Consider the following 24,027-nt stretch of genomic DNA (forward strand, 5'->3'; position numbering starts at 1 on the left):
CCTGGGAAGACGTATGATTTGCTGTTGATGTGTGCGGCCGGGGAAGTTAAATGAGAGATGGAGAGAGATGAGTAAGGCATTGAGGATGTTGCGTGGTGTGTGTCTGGCAGTGGTGAGCAGGCTGGGAGGTGTGTGCTGAAACGCAGACCGCTCTCAGCACCTTCAGGCTGTGCTGGGCCGCTGCGCTCGCTGGGTGGTCTGGCAGTCAACCACACAGCCAATCTCCACCCAGGAACAAAAAAACAAGCTAACCAGACCAGGCATGCTACAGTGTGTGTTCACTCTTTCTCTCGCCTCTCTCTCTCTCTCTCTCTCTCTCTCTCTCTCTCTCACCCCTTCTCTTCTTTTGATTTCTTTCCTTCTTTCTTACATTCTTTGACACACACACACATATATATACACATATATATTCCTATCCATCCTTCAACCACGAGAAGAGAAGGTGATGGCTGAGAAGAAAAATGGTTTTGTAGAGTTTTGTGTTGTGACGAGTCTAAATTTGTAATCGCAGCCTCTTCTAAGACCGAATTTTAGAGGTGTGGAAAAATATATCCCTGATTTCTTTCACTGGCAGTAAGCCTCCCAAAAAGAAAGAAAGGTAAACAGCAGACGTAATAAAAGCTGGAAAATGGGGAATTATATTTAATTGTTGAGTCTGTTGTCAGATATATGGTTTTCTGAGTAACTTTGTTTTTGGGTACAGGAGTAGCTTGTACTTTATGGCTGTTTTAACTGATGAATAAATACATGAAAAGGTTGTCTTGGACTTTTGCACAGTACTCTTTACATTCTCTATGCTATGGAAGTTGCACATAATGGCATGGATGCATAAACCTCCTGTGTTTTCATTCTTGTACTTTCTCTTGGAGAACCTTCCATACGTATACATATACGTATACATATGTGTATATATAGAGAAAGAAAGAATTTCCACACCAGATCTAAACACTGGTTTTGCGTGCAGCTCTGTAAAGCTGTGGGATCTTATCTGAATGTGCGCCTCGGGCTCCAGTGCAATATTTCGTTGTCTCCGCATTTGTTTAATAGTTGATTGCCAACTCTTTTGAATTAAAGCGCTGTCACCCGAGGAGTTCCAAAGGAAGCCTGGGTGGTGCGTGTGTTGTGTTTTTTATTTGTGTATAGTTTTTCACTTTAGACTAAGGCAGTTGTTTTGAAACTGAATTTGTTCAGTCCTTGTGGTTTTGGCATTGACTGTGACCCAGATGTGTGGTTTTTTGTTTGAATGCGTCTTTGGGTTGATGCGAGTGTGCATTCGTCTAACTCTGTGTGTGTGTGTGTTTTTGTGTGTGTTTGTGTGTGTGTGTGTGTGTCTCTCAGGCTGCTGTTGTGGTGGTGTTTAACTTCGCCATGGTGTTGCTCATCTTCCCTGCCATACTAAGCATGGACCTGTACCGCAGAGAGGACCGCCGCTTCGACATCTTCTGCTGCTTCGTCAGGTGACACACACACACACACACACACACACACACACACAGGCGCACATTCATAATCCACTGTCACTTCCAGCCATCCCTCCATTAATCTCTCGTTGCTCCAAGACATTGTGGTATTGCTTGGAAATTCTCATTAGCTCCAGCTGTAGGAGCTTCATTTCAACAGTGTGCATTAAAGCAGAGCTGCACAACTACACAGCAAGCAACGTTTATTGTTTCAATGATATATTTCATTCAATCATACGTTTCAAATTGAACTACATCTTTTTTTAAAAGTCTCTCACGATATTGGAAGTGAAAAGGTTGATAAAGCTGTCAGATATCGCCATGACAGAATTTCTATTAAAGTACTGCGTCTCTGACTGGAAGTGATTTTTTTTATTGGATGCTTAAACAGAAATCAACCTCTCCTTTAAGCACAGGAAGGCTGAGAAACAGCTTTTTCAGTAAAGACTATGCACATAAATTTATGGGCCACATATGGGGCAGTCGTGGCCTGGAGGTTAGGGGTCCAGCCTCATGACCGGAAGGTCGCCGGTTCGATCCCCAGAGCCGATAACACATGACTGAGGTGTCCTTGAGCAAGACACCTAACCCCCAACTGCTCCCCGGGCAAGTGTGCTCACTGCCCCCTAGTGTGTGTATTCACTAGTGTGTATGTGGTGTTTCACTGCCCAGATGGGTTAAATGCAGAGGTAAAATTTCCCCGTTGTGGGACTAATAAGGGTCTCTTAATCTTATTTTTAATTAGGCACACAATGTTTTTTTTTTTTTTTGCTGTATTATTGAATGTTTGTTGTGACAGTAGCCGTTACTGCTTTGCACACTTATTGCACACTACTCGACGTGAGAATATTCCTAATGCCTGTCATCGCTGCTCTGAAGACATGTTCGTTGTGGAAACAATATCACAATCTGAATACAAATCTGATTTATCGTACACCCCTAAATGGAAGTAAAAATTCTGTCACTACAGCCAAGTGCAAGTCATGCACCAGCAATATGCATGTTTATAGTTATATTCTGAGCTGTAAACCGTAGTAGTGCTGGTGATCATTTCATATTTATTTCAATTTTAGCTGCTTTTTCCTATTATAAGCAAATACATAAGGGTCAGTAAAAAAGTACCAATATCATACATGTAAGGCAATGATTTCAGTATAGATTGGTGCTTTTTATAGGTTTGAGGTAAACATGTAATGACACACAGTGGCGTCTCAGTAAATGTTTGATACAGCAAGAAAAAAAGGAATGCCTTAATATGTGTCTAGTGTTCCTGTGTTGAGATGTTGATGTTTGCACCGTGCACACAACTGACATGAATGCGCGCTTAAGGGTTTAACAGTGCACCTGTTTTCAGGTTTGATGTGATTCTTAAGTCAAGATATTATTCGATTTTTGTTATTTTGTTTGTTAAAAGTGTCTTGAATCTACAGAGCTCTGCATAAAGTACACAGATAGGTTTGGCTTAGGTAAATAAAAGTTCGCAAATAGAACTTTTTTAACACCTGCCGCACCACCTTGTAACAAAATAAGCCCCCCCAAAATCACAGCCTGTACCCTTATAATTAAAATGAACACATAAGACCTCGTGGTGCAACAGTAGCGCGTCTGACTCCAGATCAGAAGGTTGCGTGTTCATATCACATCGGGGTCAAGCGTTTCTTGAGGGGGGCAGTCGTGGGCTGGAGGTTAGGGATCTGGCCCTGTGACCGGAAGGTCGCCGGTTTGATCCCCAGGGCCGACAGTCCATGACTGAGGTGTTCTTGAGCAAGACACCAAACCCCCAACTGCTCCCTGGGCGCCATGGATTGGGCTGCCCACCGCTCCAGGCAAGTGTGCTCACTGCCCCCTAGTGTGTGTGTGTTCACTAGTGTGTATGTGGTGTTTCACTTCACAGATGGGTTAAATGCAGAGGTGGGATTTCCCCGTTTGTGGGATCAAAAAAGTATCACTTAACTTAACTGAGTGTGTTTGTATGCATAACATAAGACCCACCCACTATACATTATACTATGATAGGCGGCACCCAGATACCTGGTATTGATCATTGGGTGTGGCTTCTGCATAGAGGATGGTGATATGGTAAAAATGTAATGTAATGAAAATTGAAGAAGTTTTCACAACACACAATACATCACGATATTCATTCATCTGGCATCTGATGAGCTGAAACAAAGTAATATTTTAAGAATACTATTGAAGCTATGAAACCCGTCATTTTTCTTCAACATTTTTACATGCTATCCTGCAGTAAATCCAATTAAACAGGGCTAATTATGCTCTCTTTTTAGTTAAACAAGCAGTTGGGAAGTGTGTAAGTGCTGATGATATCCACAGCATGCTCAGAAAAGCATGTTGTGACACTTCATTTATTACAATAATTACAAACATTGTTCATATTGCTCAGCTCTGTTTTCACAACAGATGATAAATGTGAGCCCCTCGGATATAGATATAACTTTTGATATAGTTTCAAATTCGATTTTTCAGTATATTGAAATAGTTACAGCCTTAATTTCAGTTATACTGATAGAAAAGCTGATTTTTTGGACACTGAGAAATTGTCACACTGTGTAAAACCTTGTTTTGATAATTGTTTGGCGTCTTTCCTGCATTTATTTTCAGAATGTGGGTTATTTTACGGGTTATTGCTTCATGCCGTTTGAAGGTGTCGTAATCTTCAGCGTGTGTGTATTTGTGTGGTTATCTACGTCTGGGGCCCTCACGGAGGGCATGCTTTTGGCTTCTTCTTCATGCCGCTTTAACATTCTTTGTGTGTTGTGAGGGAGGGAAAGCAAGAGAGAGAGAGACTCTTAAGCTTATGCACGCACTATACTCTCTTCGTCATGGTCCCAAACTCATGCAGGAAATTGAACCTGAAGCCTCAACTTTAACCATAGCTGAAAAGCTTGCCTCCCAGTCAGTAACGTTAGCTGCTTTCCGCCTTTTAATTGCTCCCGACTGGCATTTGATTGCCATCAGTTTTGCATACATTTGTACAACTGCTCAGAAGCACCAATCGGAAACACCGGCAAAAAGCGTCCATGCAAAAGTAGATAAGGGGAATACAGATGTGCTTCCCAGAAGTCACGCAATGGCACAGACACATACATATTTTATGAGACTGCATTCTCCCTAGCCCTCCGTGCAACAATATAACATTGCATTGTATAAATAATAAATATTGCATTGTTTGGCTCTGCTGTTTATCTTACTCTCTCTCTCTCTCCTCTGCAGTCCGTGTGCTAACCGGGTCATCCAGCTGGAGCCCCAGGCAGCATACGGTGACCCATCAAGTGAGGCGGGCCACTACAGCCCCCCTCCATCCTACAGCAGCCATGGCTTCTCCCAGCAGACGCAGATCACAATGCAGTCCACGGTGCAGCTTCGCACGGAGTACGACCCACGCACACAGGCCTATTACACTACAGCCGAGCCGCGCTCACGCATCTCCGTCCAGCCTTTCCCCCCAACCACCACCAATGTCAACCACCACAATAACAACAACAGCTGGGCTGGCGCCGGGCCGGGGGTCGTGCGGGGAAACCCGGCAGGTGACACAGCGTCCTGCCGGAGCACGGAGGGCGCCAGCTCCACCAGGGACCTCCTGTCCCACAGTGGGGAGACAGGGCCGAGCTGCGCAGAACCGGCCTGCTCCCGCTGGACCTTTGCCTCTTTCGCCGAGAAGCACTATGCGCCTTTCTTGTTGCAGCCAACCACGAAGGTGAGAGAGTTGGACTGGGTGATTGTTTTTGTGTTATTGTGTTATTTGTGTATGTATTTGTGATCAATTACATCACTGTATGCTTTCCTGAGCTTACCTGAAGGAATCCTCAGTATTTATAGAACCCTGGCCAGTAAGAATGTAAACAACAGTCAGTGGTGTGACAGTTAACCAATTAAAAGCACACAAAGAAGCTAATTGGGTGTTTGCTTATTACACCAGTACCTATTTTAGTTTTGCACTTGTTCCTGATTAAATAGAGACATTGCTTATTTAAAATACATTGACTCTTGGTTGCATAAACGGAATTAGAATGCTCTTTAATCTTTATGATTAATGCAGTACAATATAGCACTCGTTACGGGTCACACTACTTCTGTCATTTCAGTCCTCCATAGTTGCAGAACCTTGAATGATGGGCAAAAAGAGATGAACTGAAGAACGCCTTATATTTAGATAAACTGATCGTTCATTTGGGTAGCAGATTGCAGAAATAGCCATTAGTTGTAGCCCTTGCTTTGTTTGAACTCCAGTCAGAATGTCGTTTTTCCCCTTACCAACATGCATGAGATCGTTCTGCTGCCTTTGATTACTTCAATCAAGTGTGCTAGAGTAGAATGTATGAACCAAAAATACAATAGAACATCCGAATAGACCAACACTGTGAATTGGCTAGAGGGGGGTCTCTTAAGGGAGCTGTCTTGGCCGTCTTTGGGAATGGACATACTAAGACTCAGCTTACTTTGCCAGGTTGGAGAGGGACAGAGGGAGAGAGGTGAATGGAAAGCAGCTGAGGTTTTTAGCACTTGTGCAACTGTTCTCTGAGTCAGACCCTTCTACAAAAACCGCAAACACCTTTTGAGTCAGAGGGCCAGTCATAAAGGTGCAGTGAGAGCCACAGCTCTGATTACAGCCAAATCCTGACTCATCCATCTCTCTGTGTGTGTATGTGTGTGGTCCCAGGCAGTGGTGATTCTCCTCTTCTTGGCCCTGCTGGGCATCAGCCTGTACGGGACCACCTGCGTGCGAGATGGTCTGGAGCTGACGGACATCGTGCCGCGGGAGACGGCTGAGTACGACTTCCTGGGCGCTCAGTTTCAATACTTCTCCTTCTACAACATGTACGTGGTGACGCAGCAAGCGGAGTACGCCCAGGCCCAGCCACTACTCTATGAGATGCACCAGCGCTTTGGTGCAGTCAAGTACGTCCTTCGTGAGGACAACGGCCAGCTGCCTCTCATGTGGCTGCACTACTTCCGTGACTGGCTGCAAGGTAGTACACAATTACACTCAAATTCAGAAATTGTGGTTCAAAAATAGTCTCTTTACCAGTGTGGTTAGTGCTTGGTATTATTTGCAGGTGTAAAAATGCGTTCATGTATTACAATTCCCCGACCTGATGTTGCCAATACAAGTGCATCAATTTTAGAGTGATAGAAATAATGAGAATCATGATTACATAATGATTATGATTATGGTAGTGTTCACCAGAGTGTCCACTCAATTCTCTGGCTATTTTCAAATGTAAGATTCTGCATTGCCTGTTTAGTAATTGTACCAAAACAATTGAATCATGGAAAATTTTGAGTCAGACCCTGTCAGAATTTTACACCCCTAGAAATCAGTGATGCAGTGAAAGTTCACAAACTGGCCGTCCAAGGCATCGAATTACTTTTAAACTTTTAGATAAACTTTACACTTTGATTTTTTTTTTTACTTTTATTTATTTATTTATTTATTTTATTACATTTATAAAATTTTATGTATTTATTTTTCACATTTCAAAAATGGGGTACGCAGATGGCGTCTAAGCGCTAGCTGAGACTTTCCTTTCAGCTTCTTTTCTGCGATATTCGGAATAATTTAGCAGGATGTCTTGTTTCCAAGTGTTGATGGACCTGATGGAGTGTTGTCTTAATACTTGGTATTAACAGTGCTAATAAATTGTTCCTTGTAGAAACCTTAAAGTGGCTGTACACAGCCAGTGTTTTCACTGTTGATCTGCTGCCATTCACACTGTTTGAATGTGAAAGCAGAGAGCAAATAGCATTTAAAATGTTTTGCATTTTCATTACTCAAAAAATGATTTGTAAAGTCTTTGATTTTTACGGTTCATTGTGCTGTTTAATCTTTGCTTTTTCTGGCAATTTTTTTGCCTTTCTGCACCTTCCTTTCCAGCTGAAAAGTTAAAAGGTCACTTTTAAAAAGGGCTGAACTTTCTGTGCATCCTTACTGGAACTTATTCACTATTGAAATCCACAGTGTTTGTTTGTTCTCACTCTTGGCTGTCAGGTGCTGTTTGCTGCTTGACTGTTGTCACTGTGTAAATGCCTGAAGGTCATCACTTAACGTTTCTTAGATAACTGACAGCCCAGACTGCAGACGTTGTCTCACTCTGTTAGTGTGCGAGTGTGTGTGTGTGTGTGTGTGTGTGTGTGTGTGTGTGTGTGTGGGGGGGGGGGGGGGGGGGGGAAGAGAGAGCGGCTTTTGGAGAGATCCCTCCTTCAGTCTGCCATCATTAGCTCATCTGTTTTTCACAAATATCAATCACCCTCCAAAGCCTCAAATCCGTGACACGTTTAATGTCTTACCAAAGATAGATTAATATTTCAGAGAGAGGAGGAGAGAGACAAAAAGAGGAGAGGGAAAGTGAAAAAGAGGGGACTGTCAGTTAAGGAGAAAGGAAAAATGGTGCACTCTTAGAAAATCTTTCAATTAAATTAAATTAAATTGTCACTACGGTGGCAGACCCCCTTTAGTTAGAGGACATTATTGCACCATATTCTGTAGAAATTATATATTTTTTAAGTTTCATTGATTCCGTATGCCCCGTCGTGACTCCAGGCTTTTTATTTTATTTTTCTAATTTACATGAGATTTACATAACTAAGTTATGAAAATATGCACCTGTCCTCTGGGAAAGTGATCACAGTATACCTTTAAAACGAAGGTACACTATTAGAGTGAAACTTCCACAGACTTATCCACAAAATGTACATAATAATTCATTGGTTGAGATGTAAACACATCATAACCATTTATGAAGCACATTCATAACCATTTCATGTAATAGCTTGATGTGAGCTTTTAGAGGCGGATGTCCGGTTCCTCTCGCCATCACTGTGCACTGTTCTGACTCTGTCCATTTCTGTAGACCTGAGTATTTCACATCAAACCAATCTCACTGGTTTTATTTACATTTGAACCTTTTGCTTCTGCGTGCATGTTGAGAAATTGGTCGAATTCCCCTTTAAGGACAATGGTGTATCGTTTGAGCATTTGTGTGTACGTTTGTGAACAAAAATATTCCTAAACAGTACCTTTTCCAACAATGTTTTGAGAGGGAAAGTGAGAGAAGAAAGGAAAACAGAGGGAGAGAGTCAGAGAGAGAGAGATGGCAAGATAGAGGGCATGTCCCTACAGCTGCTGTGCTTTGTGAAAATGTTCCCAGACGCTCTTTGCAGCCACATTGTGTATGTGTGTGTGTGTGTGTGTGTGTGTGTGTGTGTGTGTGTGTGTGTGTGTGTGTGCGCGTTTGTCTGGCTTTTAGCATTCCAGGTAATCCTAGGTGGGACGCATTCAAAGCTGTACCCCATTCTATTTTCCTTTCTTTCTTTTATTCTGTAAAGCCCTATGAGTCAGTGTCTCTGTGATAATAGCATACCTGCCTATAAAGCCTGGGCTGTTTGCTCAGAGCCTGACTGGCATCGCGCCTTTTAGCTTCATCGTCCATAAAGTTAACCATCATTCATGGTTTTGATTCCCCACTTTATGGTCCCTCTGCTGAGCTATTTTATTCGAGCCTGTGTTTCCATTGGGTGTATGGCGATGGGTGCGTGCATGTGTATGTCTGTGTGTGTGCTGTGTGAAGGCCGTTCCAGATAGGGTGGAGAGAGCTGTCTTTAATATTGTGGTTTGAAATGGCTCGACAAATTTTACACAGACAGTGAGGCGAGGGAGAGAACGAAAACAATGTGTCCCAGAAATGGGCTGCTGCCGATGGGGGGGGGGGAGGGGAAAGAGAGAGAAAGAGAAGGACAGGAGGAGTACAGTAAGGAGGAGAGAGAAAAAAGTAAGGCGAGGTAGACGTAGGGCTGCATGAATGGATCAGGGCAAGCCCTCAAAGCCTTACTCAAAGAACAAGAGGAGTTTAGAGAACCTGGTAAGTCTCTGGGCAGTCAAGCAGTGTCGTTTAATTCCCAGCACACCCAGCCCACTTTCTTACCCATCCAGCTCTAACAAACAAGAGATTCAGGGACCCGTAGAAGGATTCAGTTTGGTTCAGTTCAGCTTTATTATAATTAAGCCAAAAGCTTTGATACTGTTCTTTTTTTTTATAGATTCATGTTATAGATTTCAATAGGAAAATTACTAGGCAGTACACAGAGTGCAGTGCAATGCTGGACAGTATATGTTGCATAAGCTCACAATAACAAAATCATGATGCATCCTTCTTGTATTTTCCTTATAGTTCATTGAAAATCCTCTCAGAATTAGGTCATTTTTTTCAAACCACGTTTGTATTCATAAACAGAAAAGTTTCAGCACGCTAGCGATGTCCTCATAAAAATTAGAGAAAGGCTCATTTTTATACACCTCATGGATTAGTCCGTCCAGCTTAACCACGTTATGATGAAGGGCATCTGGCTTAACTGCAGCATTTAAGGTGGAGCCCAGCGCACTGTGACAGAGCATCTGTCAACGACCGAGCAAAAACTGTCACTCACTTGTGTGAACAGCTCATTTTAAACACAATGGGAGCATTTTGGTTGGTCATTGTCCCTTGCCTGGGTTGCTTGCTGCCGTTATAGCTCTCTTTAGCAGGATTATTACTTGTAATAAAGTCGTGGCAGTTTTTTTGCTAGTATGTTGCAGGCAAATAAATCAAATAGATTCGGAATATATCGGCACTCATAGAATGCCTGTCAATCACTTTGTAAGGTAAGAGCTTCCTGTGGTGTAATTTATTATGATAACGCTTTGATTCAAAGTTATTGTTAGATGTGGGGGGGGGGGGGGGGTGATGGGGGAGGTTGTTGGGGGGGGGGGGGGGGTACCTGGAAGCGCATGACATGACATGTAATTAAAGTCAACCTGAAATTTTTATTTACATTACAATGCTTGAGTGAGCAGGAAAATAATCAATAATATTATGCATTGCCTCTTACTCCCACCAGCCCCACCAACTGGCTAGGTCGGGGACCCTCCCTAATACCTTGTTCCACTCAGAGAGTAATAATTCTAGACCTGTAAGAATTAAGAAGTATAGATTAGTTGCTAGTAGTTTTAAGTTGCATTCTGAGTTGTTGTTATTGTTGTTGTTGTGTTTGTGCAGGTCTGCAGGAGGCTTTTGATAAAGACTGGGAGGCGGGCAGGATCACTCAGGGGAACTACAAGAACGCCTCTGATGACGGAGTCCTGGCCTACAAGCTCCTGGTGCAGACCGGCCGCAGAGACAAGCCCATTAACTACAACCTGGTGAGCAGTTAACCAATCAAAGTTCAGCTACTTCTCCATTTCCCTGTAGGCTCAACCTATAGAGTAAAGAGAGAACCGCCCCTAGATATCCAGGCCACGCGGCGGGTCTTCAGAAAAACGCGGTGGAACTTTTCAGCAGCCGCCCGGACTGGAACCCCATTCATCCGTGTCTCTTTAACTGGAGCATTACTTTCCACAAGAAGCGCTGACAGCATGAAAGCACCTCTCCCCACTGAGCTTTAGAGAGAAAATAAAACTCCTATATATCTGTCTTTATGGTGCAGCATGTGGCTGTGCGTGGAGAGGAACTCTAGAAGAACGTAAGACCATACCGCTACCCTGAGCATATTTCGCACATAAGACTGCAACTTAGAAATCCTATAAGTTTTAAACTGTGCTCAGTAGAGTCAGTTGGGGTATTTACATCCTACATGTTGCATCTGGACATATGGTGAGAGTATTTGTATTCTAGCTGTTTGAATAGTGTTTAGCGTATCTTGTCCCTCTCCCAATGGTCCCAATGTGATGTAGAACCATCTGTGCTGGAGGTTCGATGATGGGTTGCGTATATTATTGCATAGACCAGTGGTTCCCGAACCTTTTACAGCCCCTTACCCCCTTAGACATTAAACTTCCTGCTGTGTATCCCCTCTCTGTCACACGTACACACACTTATATTGCGTGATGGATATAAGACATGGAGGTGTCTATCAGTCCACCATAACACATTATGACGTGATGACACAACACACCAGATGTACACATTGAGGGTACATTTACATTGTGCCTTGTACCTTGGTGAACAGATGTGCACTTTTATAGCATCTTTTTTTTTGGACAATATTAATGTTTACCTTAAAATGGACAACACTAGATAAATAAACAATAGTAGGGATGTTAATATGCTGCTGTATTATAGGTGTGGGCCAGTCCCCGTCCTGTTAGAGCTCAGGGTGGCAGAGGACACTAAAAGGTCACTAAAACTGCACTCTAAAACGCATCGGCGAAAGAAACCAACTCATCTACTCGACTTACAAGCATCATACAGGCCTTAAAAACAGTCAGTAAAGGATGCACACTATAATCACGCATCACAGCAGCACGTAATAAACTGAAATAACTCCTGAACTCTCAGAAGTGGCAGGAGTGGTAAAATGATTTGTGATAAAAGGCTAAAATACCAAACTGTTAGAGCATGAGTTTTGCAATATGCTTGAAGCTGTTTGTGTCGCTCCTATCAGAAGTACCTGTGTGACTGTGCAGCCGGCTTTATAAATAAAATGAAGTATAAATGAGTGCAGGAACGTTATTTGACCAAGTCCCAGTGTCATTCAGTATAACCTTGAGGGTATGCATACCACAGTTTGGGAAACACTGGCATAGATGAAGCAAATATTTTTGCTTTTAGCGCAAGTGTTGGACTTATGAATGCCTAGTTCTCCATATATGTCTCTCCCTCCCTCTCTCTCTCTCTCTCTCTCTCTCTCTCTCCCTCCCTCTCTCTCTCTCTCTCTCTCTCTCTCTCTCTCTCTCTCTCTCTCACGCTGATTGCTTTACCGAACACAGGAATTTGAAGCCCTCCATGGGGCCACAACCCGCCTCTGAAAAAGCAATTAGCCCTTCATTTAAAGCATTTTGTCCCTCTCGCTCGGCGCAGGCATGCGATCCCACCTATAAGAGGCAGCACAGGCTCCTACATCATCAGATGCTTCTCTTCCCGCATAAACACGCACAGCACAACATTTAGAACGCTTCTAGTCACTGCTCAGCATGAAATAGCAGGCGAAAGGCAAATGTAAACAGGAGATGTCAAGAGAGTCTGATACGCCGGAGGGTCTGGATGGGTGGGTGGCGAGGGGTCGAGGGGGCAATTGAGCAGACACTCTTGCGCACCGTCCTGTCTGTCTGCCGACTCCTCTGCAAAACACAGGCTGGAACAGTCCACTTTTTTTCTCATTTTCGAGTGCAATCGTCGTACTGAGCACTCGCCAGAGAAGCAGAGGGGGTAGGGGAAAAAAAGAAAAGGCAGCCGGCCTGTGTTGGTGTGCGGCCCCGTGATGTCATTTCCTGTGCTTGTGAGGGAAGAGGGACGGCAGCCGGCCAGAAGGCCGCCGGCCTCGCACTGTGGGCTTCCCATGACAGCTTGAAGACATACAGTTGTTGCGTATCCTGCTGCTTAATTCAATCCAGATCTTTGGAATCCAAGTTCACTTTTTTTGCCTTTTTTCCCTCCCCCAGCCCCCCCACACACCCCCCCTCCTCCCAATCTCTCTTCTCTTCTATTGGAACTGCTGCCATGTCCTCTTTGAGTGGACAGAGCAGTTGTGCTCTTTTCTTTTTTACTCGGCAGTTTTATTTCACTCAAAGTAATACATAATAATGCAGATTATAGCTATAATTTATTGTTTCTTTTCCTTCTGTTTTAAGGGTATTTTATAGTTTTTATTTCTATATTTTAATGTGTATTTTAAAACTGATTTTTGTTTTGATTTTTGATTTGATTGAATTTTGACTGGTATTTTTTCCTCTTATGCTTCACCTTAAAAATTTCCCAAATTGCTCAGATTTTCCCTAAAACTGAACATGTAACATTTTCCATTCACCTTAAACGTGGTGTAGGGATTTTTCAAATGATTTTTTGCATCTTGAGCTTTCGTAAAATGTCTTAGGTCATTTTATAATGGCTATCAGGAGCCCCCTTTCCGTCCTCCAGGCAGGAACCGTCTGTGGCGCCGGGCATTGTAAGTATCCGTAGGGGTCAGGAGAAGCAAGTGTTAGCAACATTTGTACAGATGTTGTGTTATTTTTATAGCTCTCCTCCATTTGCTGGGTGGCATTTCCTCCTGTGTTAACAGCGAGGTTAACTGCACACAGGCGCGCCCAGGGACTCCGGCCAATTTTTTTATTGTTACGCTAACTCAAGCAAATTTCTCTCTCTCCCTCTCTCCACCCCCACCCACCGTACATATACACACGCGCATGCCGAGCCAACCCACCTCCTGACTGAGAAACTGTGGATTTATTGTCCTGAAAAGTGCGTATGGCACAGAGCATCATACCATAATGGTTTTACCTTCACAGGAGGTGGCTGACTGGGGCCCCCTGTAAGGAGGGAGGAAGAAAGTAGAGATTAGTTTAGAGCTGGTGGGCATTCTTAACCTATATAAAACGAAGCACAGTGGTTCATTTGTTTGCCTCACATTTCATTATTTCTTAATTGAAAATGTCAGTATTTACGTAGTACTTAGTGCTGTGCAATTGTAAACGTCTCTGGATACTATTATTAACTATTATTAGTACTATTATTAACAGTGGATCTCTGACCCCTGAGTCTTTGACGCCAGTGTTATACGATTATATACTTATACTTTTGGAAGCAGTGCATGAAATTTTGCCTTGATTTTTTTTCCATATTGGTGTGATTCAGGTTTTTGTTTAAAGATGCTGTGTATCATAACTGTCACGCAAAAGTATTGTATTTCCATTTTTGTGGATTTTTACTTTTTCGTGCAATTCTAGTTCCCCTTTTCATGTATAAGAATTCCTTCATGGACCAATAGAAATGGTTTGGCATAACTCTGAAAAATATTGTTACATTAGCATCCATAGCAAGTTAATAATATTAACATAATATTTTTTTCTTTCTCCTGTAAAGTTAAAATTTTGAAAAGGTTTTGTTCCCACGATGACGACATCAAATAGTAACAATGTGTAGAATAAAACAAGAAACTAATATTGTACATATTGTATATTGTTACTTGAGTAGTTGTAAATATCATACATTGTAAAATTTCTAGTAATGCTATTTGTGAGTTGGTTAAAAACAGTTTTGTGATGCTGTTTTATTTCTTAAGCATGAGTAATTTCTTTTCTGCTGTTGATATTGAAGCCTCTCATGTCCCGTTCACCCCACCAGCTCACCAAACATAGACTGGTGGATGCAGATGGGATCATCAACCCCAGCGCCTTCTACATCTACTTGACCGCCTGGGTCAGCAATGACCCGGTCGCCTATGCTGCCTCTCAGGCCAACATCCGTCCTCATCCTCCAGAGTGGATCCATGACCGCACTGATTCTATCCCCATCAACAGCTTCACCAGTCAGTATACCTTATGATTCGATACTGTTTGTGCTGGCACTGGACCAGTGAATGAGTTTAATTTATCATTATTATTATTATTATTAAAAATAAGAAGAAGAATAATATTATGTGTTGTATTATTGTCTTTTAGCTGTACATATTAAATGCAATTAATATGTACATAATTACATCATTAACTGAATATTAAATTTTTCTTTAATATATACTTACTTCATTACTTCATTAATTAGTTATTCATGCTTTTTTCTTTTTTCTCATGCCAAAAAAGGACAAAATCATAGCTTTTGTTTTTATATTTCCACAAAGACTTTATATATAAAAATGGCTTTTCACCAAATTCAGATCATAATAATATCCCCCCTTCTAAACAGCAAAGCTAGACAGCTGTATTACTGTATTGGAGGCTCGGTTCAAGTATTGAAAGATACATATTATTGGAGTATTAGGAAATATTAGGCTTTGATTTTCAACATTTCCATATGCTAAAAAGTGAAACATGAATTTTCATTTTGGATTGGATGGATGGATGGATGAGGAAAGATGCCCATCCTTGGAATATTGTAATATTTCATTCTAGCATTGAGAATTTCAAATGTATATATTATGTCATGTGGAAAATCTTTACATTTAAAAGAAAACATCTCATCTTTAAAGAGTGATTCATTGAAAAGTCGTTTTGGGAACCAAATGTGTGTTTTTTTTGTGGCATCGCTCCAGAAAACCCACTTTGGCACCTTTATTTGTGATTTGAGGACTGGCCTCAGGTTTGTAGGTTAACTGAGAGCTGCAGTGTTAGTGTAGTAGAGTGTGGATGTGGGTAGCGAGTGGGCTGTGCACAGGGGGTGCTCAGGAGTACATGATTGGATAACAAGCCGAGACGGCTTCTCCATGTCGGAGCTCCTGCAGCACGGCTGGCTGCCGTCCAACTCCCGTCTTAATGGAAATTTATAGTGGAGATTATAATGGGGCAAAACCATGTTTTAGCAAGTGGTCCTGCATGACCCTGTGCGGAACACACACTAACCTACTCCCCAGACACGCGCTCGCACACACCTCCATGAGAGGTAGTTATTCTGGGTCACATTCTTGCGATTTTATTTGTGGTTTTAAGACCGCCACTTATCCCAGTCCAGCAGTAGCAGTGATGAGTCATCGGTGGGGAAGCTGATGAAAGCTCCGCGGTGGAGAGAAGCTTCAGTGACAGGTGATAGACTTAAGTGTCAGGGCAAATCCTCTTCAGTGTTTTCAGACACGTATGAGGAGTCTCGGCCTTGGCTGGGAATCAAAGAATAAACGTTTATGACGCTAAAGGACGTGTGCGGCGTACGGGCCGTCATTGTTGGGCACGCTGAGATGTGGTTAGCAGAGCTCTGAGTGATTGACAGGCTGTACGGGTGTGTGTTCTGAGGAGTAGTGAAGGGGGTTGATTTTGACAGCGTAATTACAGCAGATCACTGTCAGGGATGACAGTCAGCTGCAAGTTGAGATTTGATAGCTGCTAATTTGCCCCCCTTTTTCCCCCCAAGGCTGTGAGGAAACCATTGTGTTTAAAAGCCGTCACCCCCGAAATAAAGGTTTTTGGGCTGCTCATTGACTGTAGAGGTACAGTGTAGAAAACTGGTGTAAAATCGTTGCAGGAATTTATTGTTTTCCTTAAATACAAAATATTGCTATGCAATAAGGATTCCTGATCCTGATCCTGGAGATCTACCAGCCCGGAGAGTTCAGATCCAACACGCCTGGCGCTTATATTCCGATGCTCCTTAAGGCATTCATTACCTGAGTCAGGCATGTTAGATTAGGGGTGGAGCTAAACTCAGTCGGCTGGCAGCACGAAGTCAGCCTTTGTGTCTAGGAAGGTAAATAATGGGATTTTACTTTATTTAGTATTTAGTTTTTATTTGCTAAGCATATTGGGAAAGTGAGGAGTACTTTGTACTCGAGTGGGGCTGAAAGATCTGAGGAAAATACCAACATTGTGGCTGTGATTATTTTCTTTAACTTGCGCTGCCAGAAGACTAGAATATCCACTTTTTCTATAATGCGTCTAGTTCCTGCCAGTTAGTTGTGGTTGTGCTGGATGTTTGGTTGCTCACTGGTCTCCACACCTCCTCCTGTAGATCTGCTTTCCTGCAGAGTTTAGTCCCAACCTGATCTGACACCCCCCCCATTACCGGGTAATGCATCTGGTCACTCAAGCCAGTCAAGGATTTCTGAAGAAGTTAATTAGCAGGAACAAGTGCAGCAGTGCAGTGGTTGGGACTACAGTCTGCAGGAGGGTAGATTGGCTTTACACCCTGAGTGCGATTTATTCATTCGGTTTCTTTCTTTGTTGGTCCCTTGTCTGATTTTTTGCGAACTTGCCTGCGACATCAACTTACTGACCAAACAGTGTCGTTGGCACGACGACAATTAAGGTGATGAATTGGCTGAAACTGGAACATCCTGCACAATGTCAAGACCACTTCGTGAGAAGCAAAGGACTTTGCCGAAATGTAAAATCCATTGTGTGAAAAAAATCAAGTCTGAATATTTCGCATAATATTTTCTTGTCCGTTTTTTCTTGTTGCATTTGGTGTGTAACACATTTTCTGTTATGATGTTAAACATCCCACTTAAAACACATGACTACGTTGTTGACGTAAGGGCCAAAATTAAAATAACATTTCTTACAATTTGAGAAATGGACTCAAATAGCAACTCTCTCTGCTTGGTGTTGTGATGGGGGTGGAGCTTCCAAACATTTCTTGCGGTTTGTTAGTTTGAAGGTGTGTTTGATTCCACTTGACTTGTTCAGGTATTCCAACCATGATGGTGTTTCGTGTTTCAGTTAACCCGTTAAATGGCCTGGGCCCACCCACGAGCCTAAACGTCTTATTACACATTTCTGTAACCTCAGAATAGCTCAACCCGTTTGCATTGAAGTCCCTGTAGTTACTGACTAATAAGCCTTTGTAAGTACTTACTTACTTAAGTACCTTTGTAAGTTACTGCCTTATTTGTGGTCTTTATGTCTCACTGTAATGACTGATAAGCAATACTAGACTGTTGAAAATATATATGCGGTCTGCACATTGAAACATCTGCTATGAAAATACAGCTAGATGGATTTGCTGTTTTCCTATGTCTCTACATGTTGTACTGCATAATGTATCAAATCTTAGCGTCCTTGGGCAGTGGTGGGAGCACATCTGTAGCACGTATGAGTTGTACGTTAGAAAAGCAAAGAATTATAATTGTGTAGGACCAAATATGAACGCTGAAAATAGTAATTCACTGCAGAAATTGCCAGTTAATTACAATAATTTAGTAATTATAGTAGTTATACACAAAAAGGTTTTACTGTGTAGTCAAAAAGAAAGTGAAGTTTGCCCCAGTTTGGCATCGTAGATCGCCTGTTCGGTTCTCGGATACTTTTGTCCTGGTATCGTTTTAGAATAGTTTTAATGTATACATCAGTTAAATAGCAGTGAAAACATGAAGGGATAGCACTTTATTTTGATGCTCTGTGGAGGCTTTGTAAATGCTCACCTGTGGTGGAAGATATCTGATTATAAGAACAAACAGAACAATAATTAAATAAATTCACAGTAGAAAACGTGAGAAGCTTCAGAGGCTAAAGGCACTGCTATTATTTTGCCTTGCAGTTCCTGCCGCAGAGCCCATCGAATATGCACAGTTTCCCTTCTACCTCAATGGGCTGCGCGAGACGCCCCAGTTTGTGGAGGCCATTGAGAGTGTGCGCTCCATCTGCAGCAACTACAGCCGGCAGGGTCTGCCCAGCTACCCCAACGGTTACCCATTCCTGTTCTGGGAGCAGTATGTGGGCCTGCGCCACTGGCTGCTGCTCTTCATCAGCGTGGTGCTAGCCAGCACCTTCCTGGTGTGTGCTATCTTCCTGCTCAACCCCTGGACTGCTGGGATCATCGTGAGTTTACATCTTTAAACCGTTTTACACTGTTGTTGTGTGTTGTTGTTTTACATGTTTACATATTTACAAATCTCTTTACTCCTTTACACCTTACTTTACTTTGGCTTTTCTAAGAACTTTTTTCTACCACTTTACGTTATTTTTTTAAAACCTTCACATTTTTTGTATCATTATAGTCCATATTCCACTTTAGCCTTACACCACTTTACACTTTACATTGTTTATTATTGCCTTCACATCTTTACACTGCTTTCCCGTGTTTTTTGCACCATGATATTCTACTTTGACTTTGTAGTTTTGCAAACAAATCTTTTTTTTTTTTTTTTTTTTTTTTTTGCACATTCACACTGCTTTACATTGCTTTATTCACTCGAGTCTTATTTGTAACACTTTGCTTCTTAACACTGTTTTCTTACCTCTTTTTGTGTAAGATTTGTCCTACAAATGTAAGTCGTATCCTGATTACTTCTGACAGATTAAGCAGCATGTTTGGTATCATGCTGTATTTAGGCCTTGAGGGGTGGAGCTTCTGCTGAAGGTCTAAGAAATAAACATTAAAAAGATGTTCAATAGGCCTATTGCACCAAAGAGCTTCTTTTCTCTGTCTGTTTCCCTCTTGTTCTCCCATGAGGGAATGTCATGGTTGGAAGTTGGGGAGTAATTGAAGTGCATTTTATAAGGCAACGCGAAGCAGGGAGGGGAGCCAGGCTCGGTCCAACAGAACCTGTGTTTTTACAGCCCTCTTCTGTGTTTATCTTATACTGTCAGAGCCAGTTTGTTTAGTCTATATGGAGCTTTTTGGGACATTTCTGTAAAATAAATGAGTGGGGGACAGAGAGGTTACCACGGCAACCACAACACTGTATAAAATCGGCCTAGTGCTTGCTTTTCCTTCTCCGCGCTGTGTCTGTGTCTCTGTACATGCGTGTCGGTGAGGAAGCAAGTGTACCTTTCTTTCCCACACCCCTCCCCTTCCCTGCTGGCTGCTGTTTTACTACAGCTTGTGTTTTAGCCATCTAGTCTCTCTAGCCAGGTGCGACAGGACAGCCGCTTCATCCTCCTGCTTTACAGGACAGATGAAAGAGAAAGTTACTGCACCGCTTCCACTTTTACTGCCTAGCTTTTGTCCGGGGCCACCAGTGGCCCCCTTAAGCCCATCTCCCCATATGTCCCCTGTTTCCGGCCCCCTCTCTCTCTCTCTCTCTCTCTCTCACTCTCTCTCTCTCTCTCTCTCTCCTGTCCTCTCCAAAACCCTCCCCCAATCATTCTTCAAAGGCAGCAGGGCCCCCCAGTAACATGAGCCTCATCAGCTGATTATGGCATCTACTCTCCTCTTTCTAAGTACAATTTAAGCTCCACACGGACGAAGTGAGCCAGCCCACTTTTAAGGTCGATATGTTTTCCAGGATTCCAAAGTGCTCACCTCATTCTTCACCGGATTGAAAGCGTTGAAAGCGGTGATCTTCACCCCCAAGAAACACTGATTTAGTTTCATGCCGAAACCAAAATCTGTCATCTGTCGCACATCTTAAAAGACCGCATGACAGTTAGTCTAAAAACCTGGAGACAGGTATAACATTTATTTCATTCAGTTGATCGATAAAATCGAATATGAATAGAATTTGAATTGTTATTGTTATACTGCACTAAGTGCTAATAAAATATTGAGCATCGATGTTTAAAAGGCCTTTTGCCTGTCGTACTGAGTCAATATTATTATTTATTAGCATAATTAATGAAATAGCTATGAAATGGCTGAAATTCAAAATTACATTCTGCATTGACAAGTTGGCAAGAATTGTTTCCATTTGTTTTGATGTCAATGAAAAAAAAAAGTTTGAACACAGATGTAATGCAGGCTGAGAGTTAATGATCCGCGCATTGACTGTCTTCCCTGGTTTTAAAAAGCAACAAGTTAGAAATAATTAAATAAAACATGAGCCGCGTCCGGGTGTATCCGCAGTTTAATGATCGATCTAAATCTTTTTGGAACATGAATGACGTTTTTAATGTGTTTGGGGGGGCTTTGGCAGGTGCTGGTGCTGTCTCTGATGACTGTAGAGCTGTTTGGTATGATGGGACTGATTGGAATCAAGCTGAGCGCTGTGCCTGTGGTCATCCTCATCGCTTCAGTGGGCATTGGTGTGGAGTTCACTGTCCACGTGGCCCTGGTGAGTCCCTCCCTCCCTCCCTCCCGTCTATCAGTGATTCACTTGCAATCCCTGAGAGCATTGGTGTGGGTCTGGATGTGTTCTAACAGTAGTGTGCTCCCTGCAGGCCTTCCTCACTGCTATAGGGGACAGGAACAAGCGGGCAGTGCTGGCCCTGGAGCACATGTTTGCGCCTGTGCTGGACGGAGCCTTCTCCACCCTGCTGGGAGTGCTGATGTTGGCAGGCTCCGAGTTCGACTTTATAGTTAGGTAAGGACAGATAGCCAGGATTATTCCGGAACATGTGCTCCATCGCATGTATCAGAAAGTGTGCTTTGAATCTGAACAGTGCCAGTTAAATCAGGCTGTAGAGTCTACAGTTATCACTGCCGTTGTGCTTTAACATCATCATTAATTATGTAATGAAGTGCATCATTAGTTATGTACTGAACTGCATTTACATGTGATTTACATTCTGTTTGTTTCAATATCACGAAATGATAAAAACATGACAAACAAGACTGTACACACCATATTTTATCAGATTCTAATCATAACATAATGTCTGCAGTTCTGCTTACAAGCACAAGTTATATAAAAGTATATAACGCATACTTTGAACAGGTGGGACATATTTAAGTTAACATAAATGTTTTGTTAGTGATAATACTAATAATACTGCTGGAGCTGCTCTGCTTGCTCTAACCACTTTCCTTTAATCAACTTCTTTCATCCTCCTTTCCTGATATGTGAAGTGTCAAGCTTTAGCCTTTGTTTGTCCATCTGCCTGTTTTCTTCCCCACCTCTTTTTTTTTCCTTCCAGTAATATCTCAGTCTCCTTGTCCTGGTTCTGTTTCACATTTTTATTAAGCGTTATAATTAAGGCGCTAGTGTGGTGACCAAAAACTACTTACAAGGCATGTTTTAGTCTTCATCCAGCAGTCCATGAATCCTTGGCAGCAATAACATCCTCTGAACAAATTACTACTTTTTTTTATGAGAGGAAGAATTGTTTATTGTGAATATTATTAATTCTAACTTGGAGTATTTATTGAAAGGTTGTGCATTTATAAAATTTTATATTGTCACTGTTTTATTGAAGCAATGAGCCACATGAGGCCACGCTTTACAGTGATTTTGCCGCGGGGGGGGGGGGTTACGTATTCCTTACCTGTGATAAAACCACACGGCCTCTCATGGATAGTTGCTTTAATAGACTTACCTGTGTGGTTCCTGACACAGTGGGTGTATAGTTGTATGCAAAAGTTTGGGCGCTCTTGGTAAAAGTGTATTTTGTTGATTTTCTAAGTGAAAATAAGTAACACATCCTGTACAGAGAACACACCTCTGCATATTTTGCTGAATTGGACCATGTAGAGCATAACCTTTTCCAGTGAAATTCAGCATATAAATAGAAATAGTGCAGTAACGTTTTCAAATTGTGAGTATTTAAGTATGTTTTCTGCAGAGGATGTCCGTGTAAGTACGTAAGTACTGGGGTATTCAGACTTTTGCATACGACTGTACATATGTAGCTAAAAACATTGCTAGGAACCCCTCCTGAAGCCTGAGTTTTGTCCAAACTTTTGAGCAAAATTGTGTAAAGTTGCTGTTTTTTCCCTTTTTTTTTTTGCTGAACTAAATCTTTAACGCTGGCATGCCTGAGGTCATGCAGTGCTGGAGAATGATGTGGTGCAGTGTAGTAGGTGCTGATATTGGAGTAAGGCAGTAGCAGTGATTGCCTTTAGAAAGGCACAGACAGTCACCCCAGCCTTCTGCTCTCAGATCACTCTGGATTTAAGTAGCGTGCCAGTGAATGAAAGCGCACACAAGTTCAGAGCACGCAGCCCCCCACACACACTATCCACCTCTCTCCACAGACCGCACTGGCGCTCAGTGACTCTCACAAGCTCCCACTGAAACACAACCACTGTTTTTTCACCAAACAAACACCCCCCCCAACACACACACACACACACACACACAGCCCCCACCGATAAGGAAAAAAACAAAGAAAAAAAGCATGGGCTGTATTTTTCTAGCCTTGCAGAAATAAATGTTTCCCTGACTTTCCCCTGTCAGGGCTGCGAATGTTTTGAGTCCAAACAGTTTGGGACGTGTAGCTCGGAGAGGTATGCTCGCGCTCGCTTTCCGCTGGGGAACCGCGGCTCTGGAGCGCCCGCTAACCCACAGCCCAGGAACACTCTGGTCCACGTTTCGTTAAAGAGAACCTTCGCAGTTTACGACATAAAAGGTCTTTGTCGTTTGACTCCATCTGTGGGAATAGCACTCATCTATGGAAAAATCACACTCTGAAGTAAATCACTCCTCATGCCTCGCGTTCACTCAGGGGGCACTGACCTTCTGACCGCCTCAGAGAAGGCTTCCATTTTTCAGTCCTGAACGTTTGGGCTCGTCAGTCGTTTTGATCTTTGTCGTAATGCTGGGTGAACTCGCCGAGGCGCAGACGCTTGTCCGGGTGTCTAATTCGAGGCAGTGTTTAGTTCGGTTGAATAAATAGTAAAGGTCAAAGATTCGGAGCACTTCCGTAAAACTTGGTTTCCTCTGAAATAAAGGCCCGTATGTCCTCCTCTTCACCCTTCAAGAAAAAAAAAATGAAACCCAAATGTATTTGATCTGACAAAACTTGTTTGGTTTCGGAAGTTTACTTCCGTAGTTTCGTGCTGTATCAATGAGGCCAATGTAGCTAACAAATGAAAGAGGTTTATAGCTTCCACTTAGCATTGTGCAAGCTGCATGCCTAAAGCTGGGGTAAGACATGGTATGAAACACGTCTGTGTGCAGAAATGGACAGTAGTATGTTGTATAGCTAATAACAGTGGAGTTTCCTAAACAAACAAAAACACTAAATGAAATATAACACCTGCATTAAAGCAGCACTGTACTTCAAATGACCGAACTACTTGTAAATATACTTAATAAGAACTCGGTCATGAATTACAACTTGATCGGGATTGCGGTCAGTGGCAAGGTCTTAATTGCAGTCAGTGGCAAGGTCTTAATTGCGGTCAGTGGCGAGGTCTCAGAATGGACAATGTGGCGATTAGGACCAATCGCAGTCAGGGGACATCTCACAATGATTGACAGGGTGATTAGGAGTTCTGTAGTGCAGAAACTGCATAATATGTCTAATAAATAGCCATTTGGGATTTGGGACATGTGC

At 42.5% G+C, this 24,027-nt stretch overlaps 1 protein-coding gene across 3 annotated transcripts in view; it reads left to right on the top strand.

Moving 5' to 3' along the window:
* ptch1 (patched 1) overlaps nt 1-24,027 on the top strand; it is a 65,611-nt gene that overhangs the window by 35,880 nt on the left and 5,704 nt on the right. For all 3 annotated transcript variants that reach the window (XR_005129819.1, XM_017714775.2, XM_017714774.2), the window contains exons 13-20: nt 1,339-1,457; nt 4,695-5,181; nt 6,145-6,454; nt 10,517-10,659; nt 14,576-14,759; nt 18,410-18,690; nt 20,727-20,864; nt 20,971-21,113. Coding sequence is in view for 2 of the 3 variants with exons in the window: in XM_017714775.2 (XP_017570264.1) it covers nt 1,339-1,457; nt 4,695-5,181; nt 6,145-6,454; nt 10,517-10,659; nt 14,576-14,759; nt 18,410-18,690; nt 20,727-20,864; nt 20,971-21,113 (1,805 nt within the window). In the remaining variant the exon portion in view is untranslated. The remainder of the gene's footprint in view (nt 1-1,338; nt 1,458-4,694; nt 5,182-6,144; nt 6,455-10,516; nt 10,660-14,575; nt 14,760-18,409; nt 18,691-20,726; nt 20,865-20,970; nt 21,114-24,027) is intronic.

Source organism: Pygocentrus nattereri, chromosome 28 (genome assembly GCF_015220715.1).
Source record: "Pygocentrus nattereri isolate fPygNat1 chromosome 28, fPygNat1.pri, whole genome shotgun sequence".
NCBI lineage: Eukaryota > Metazoa > Chordata > Actinopteri > Characiformes > Serrasalmidae > Pygocentrus > Pygocentrus nattereri.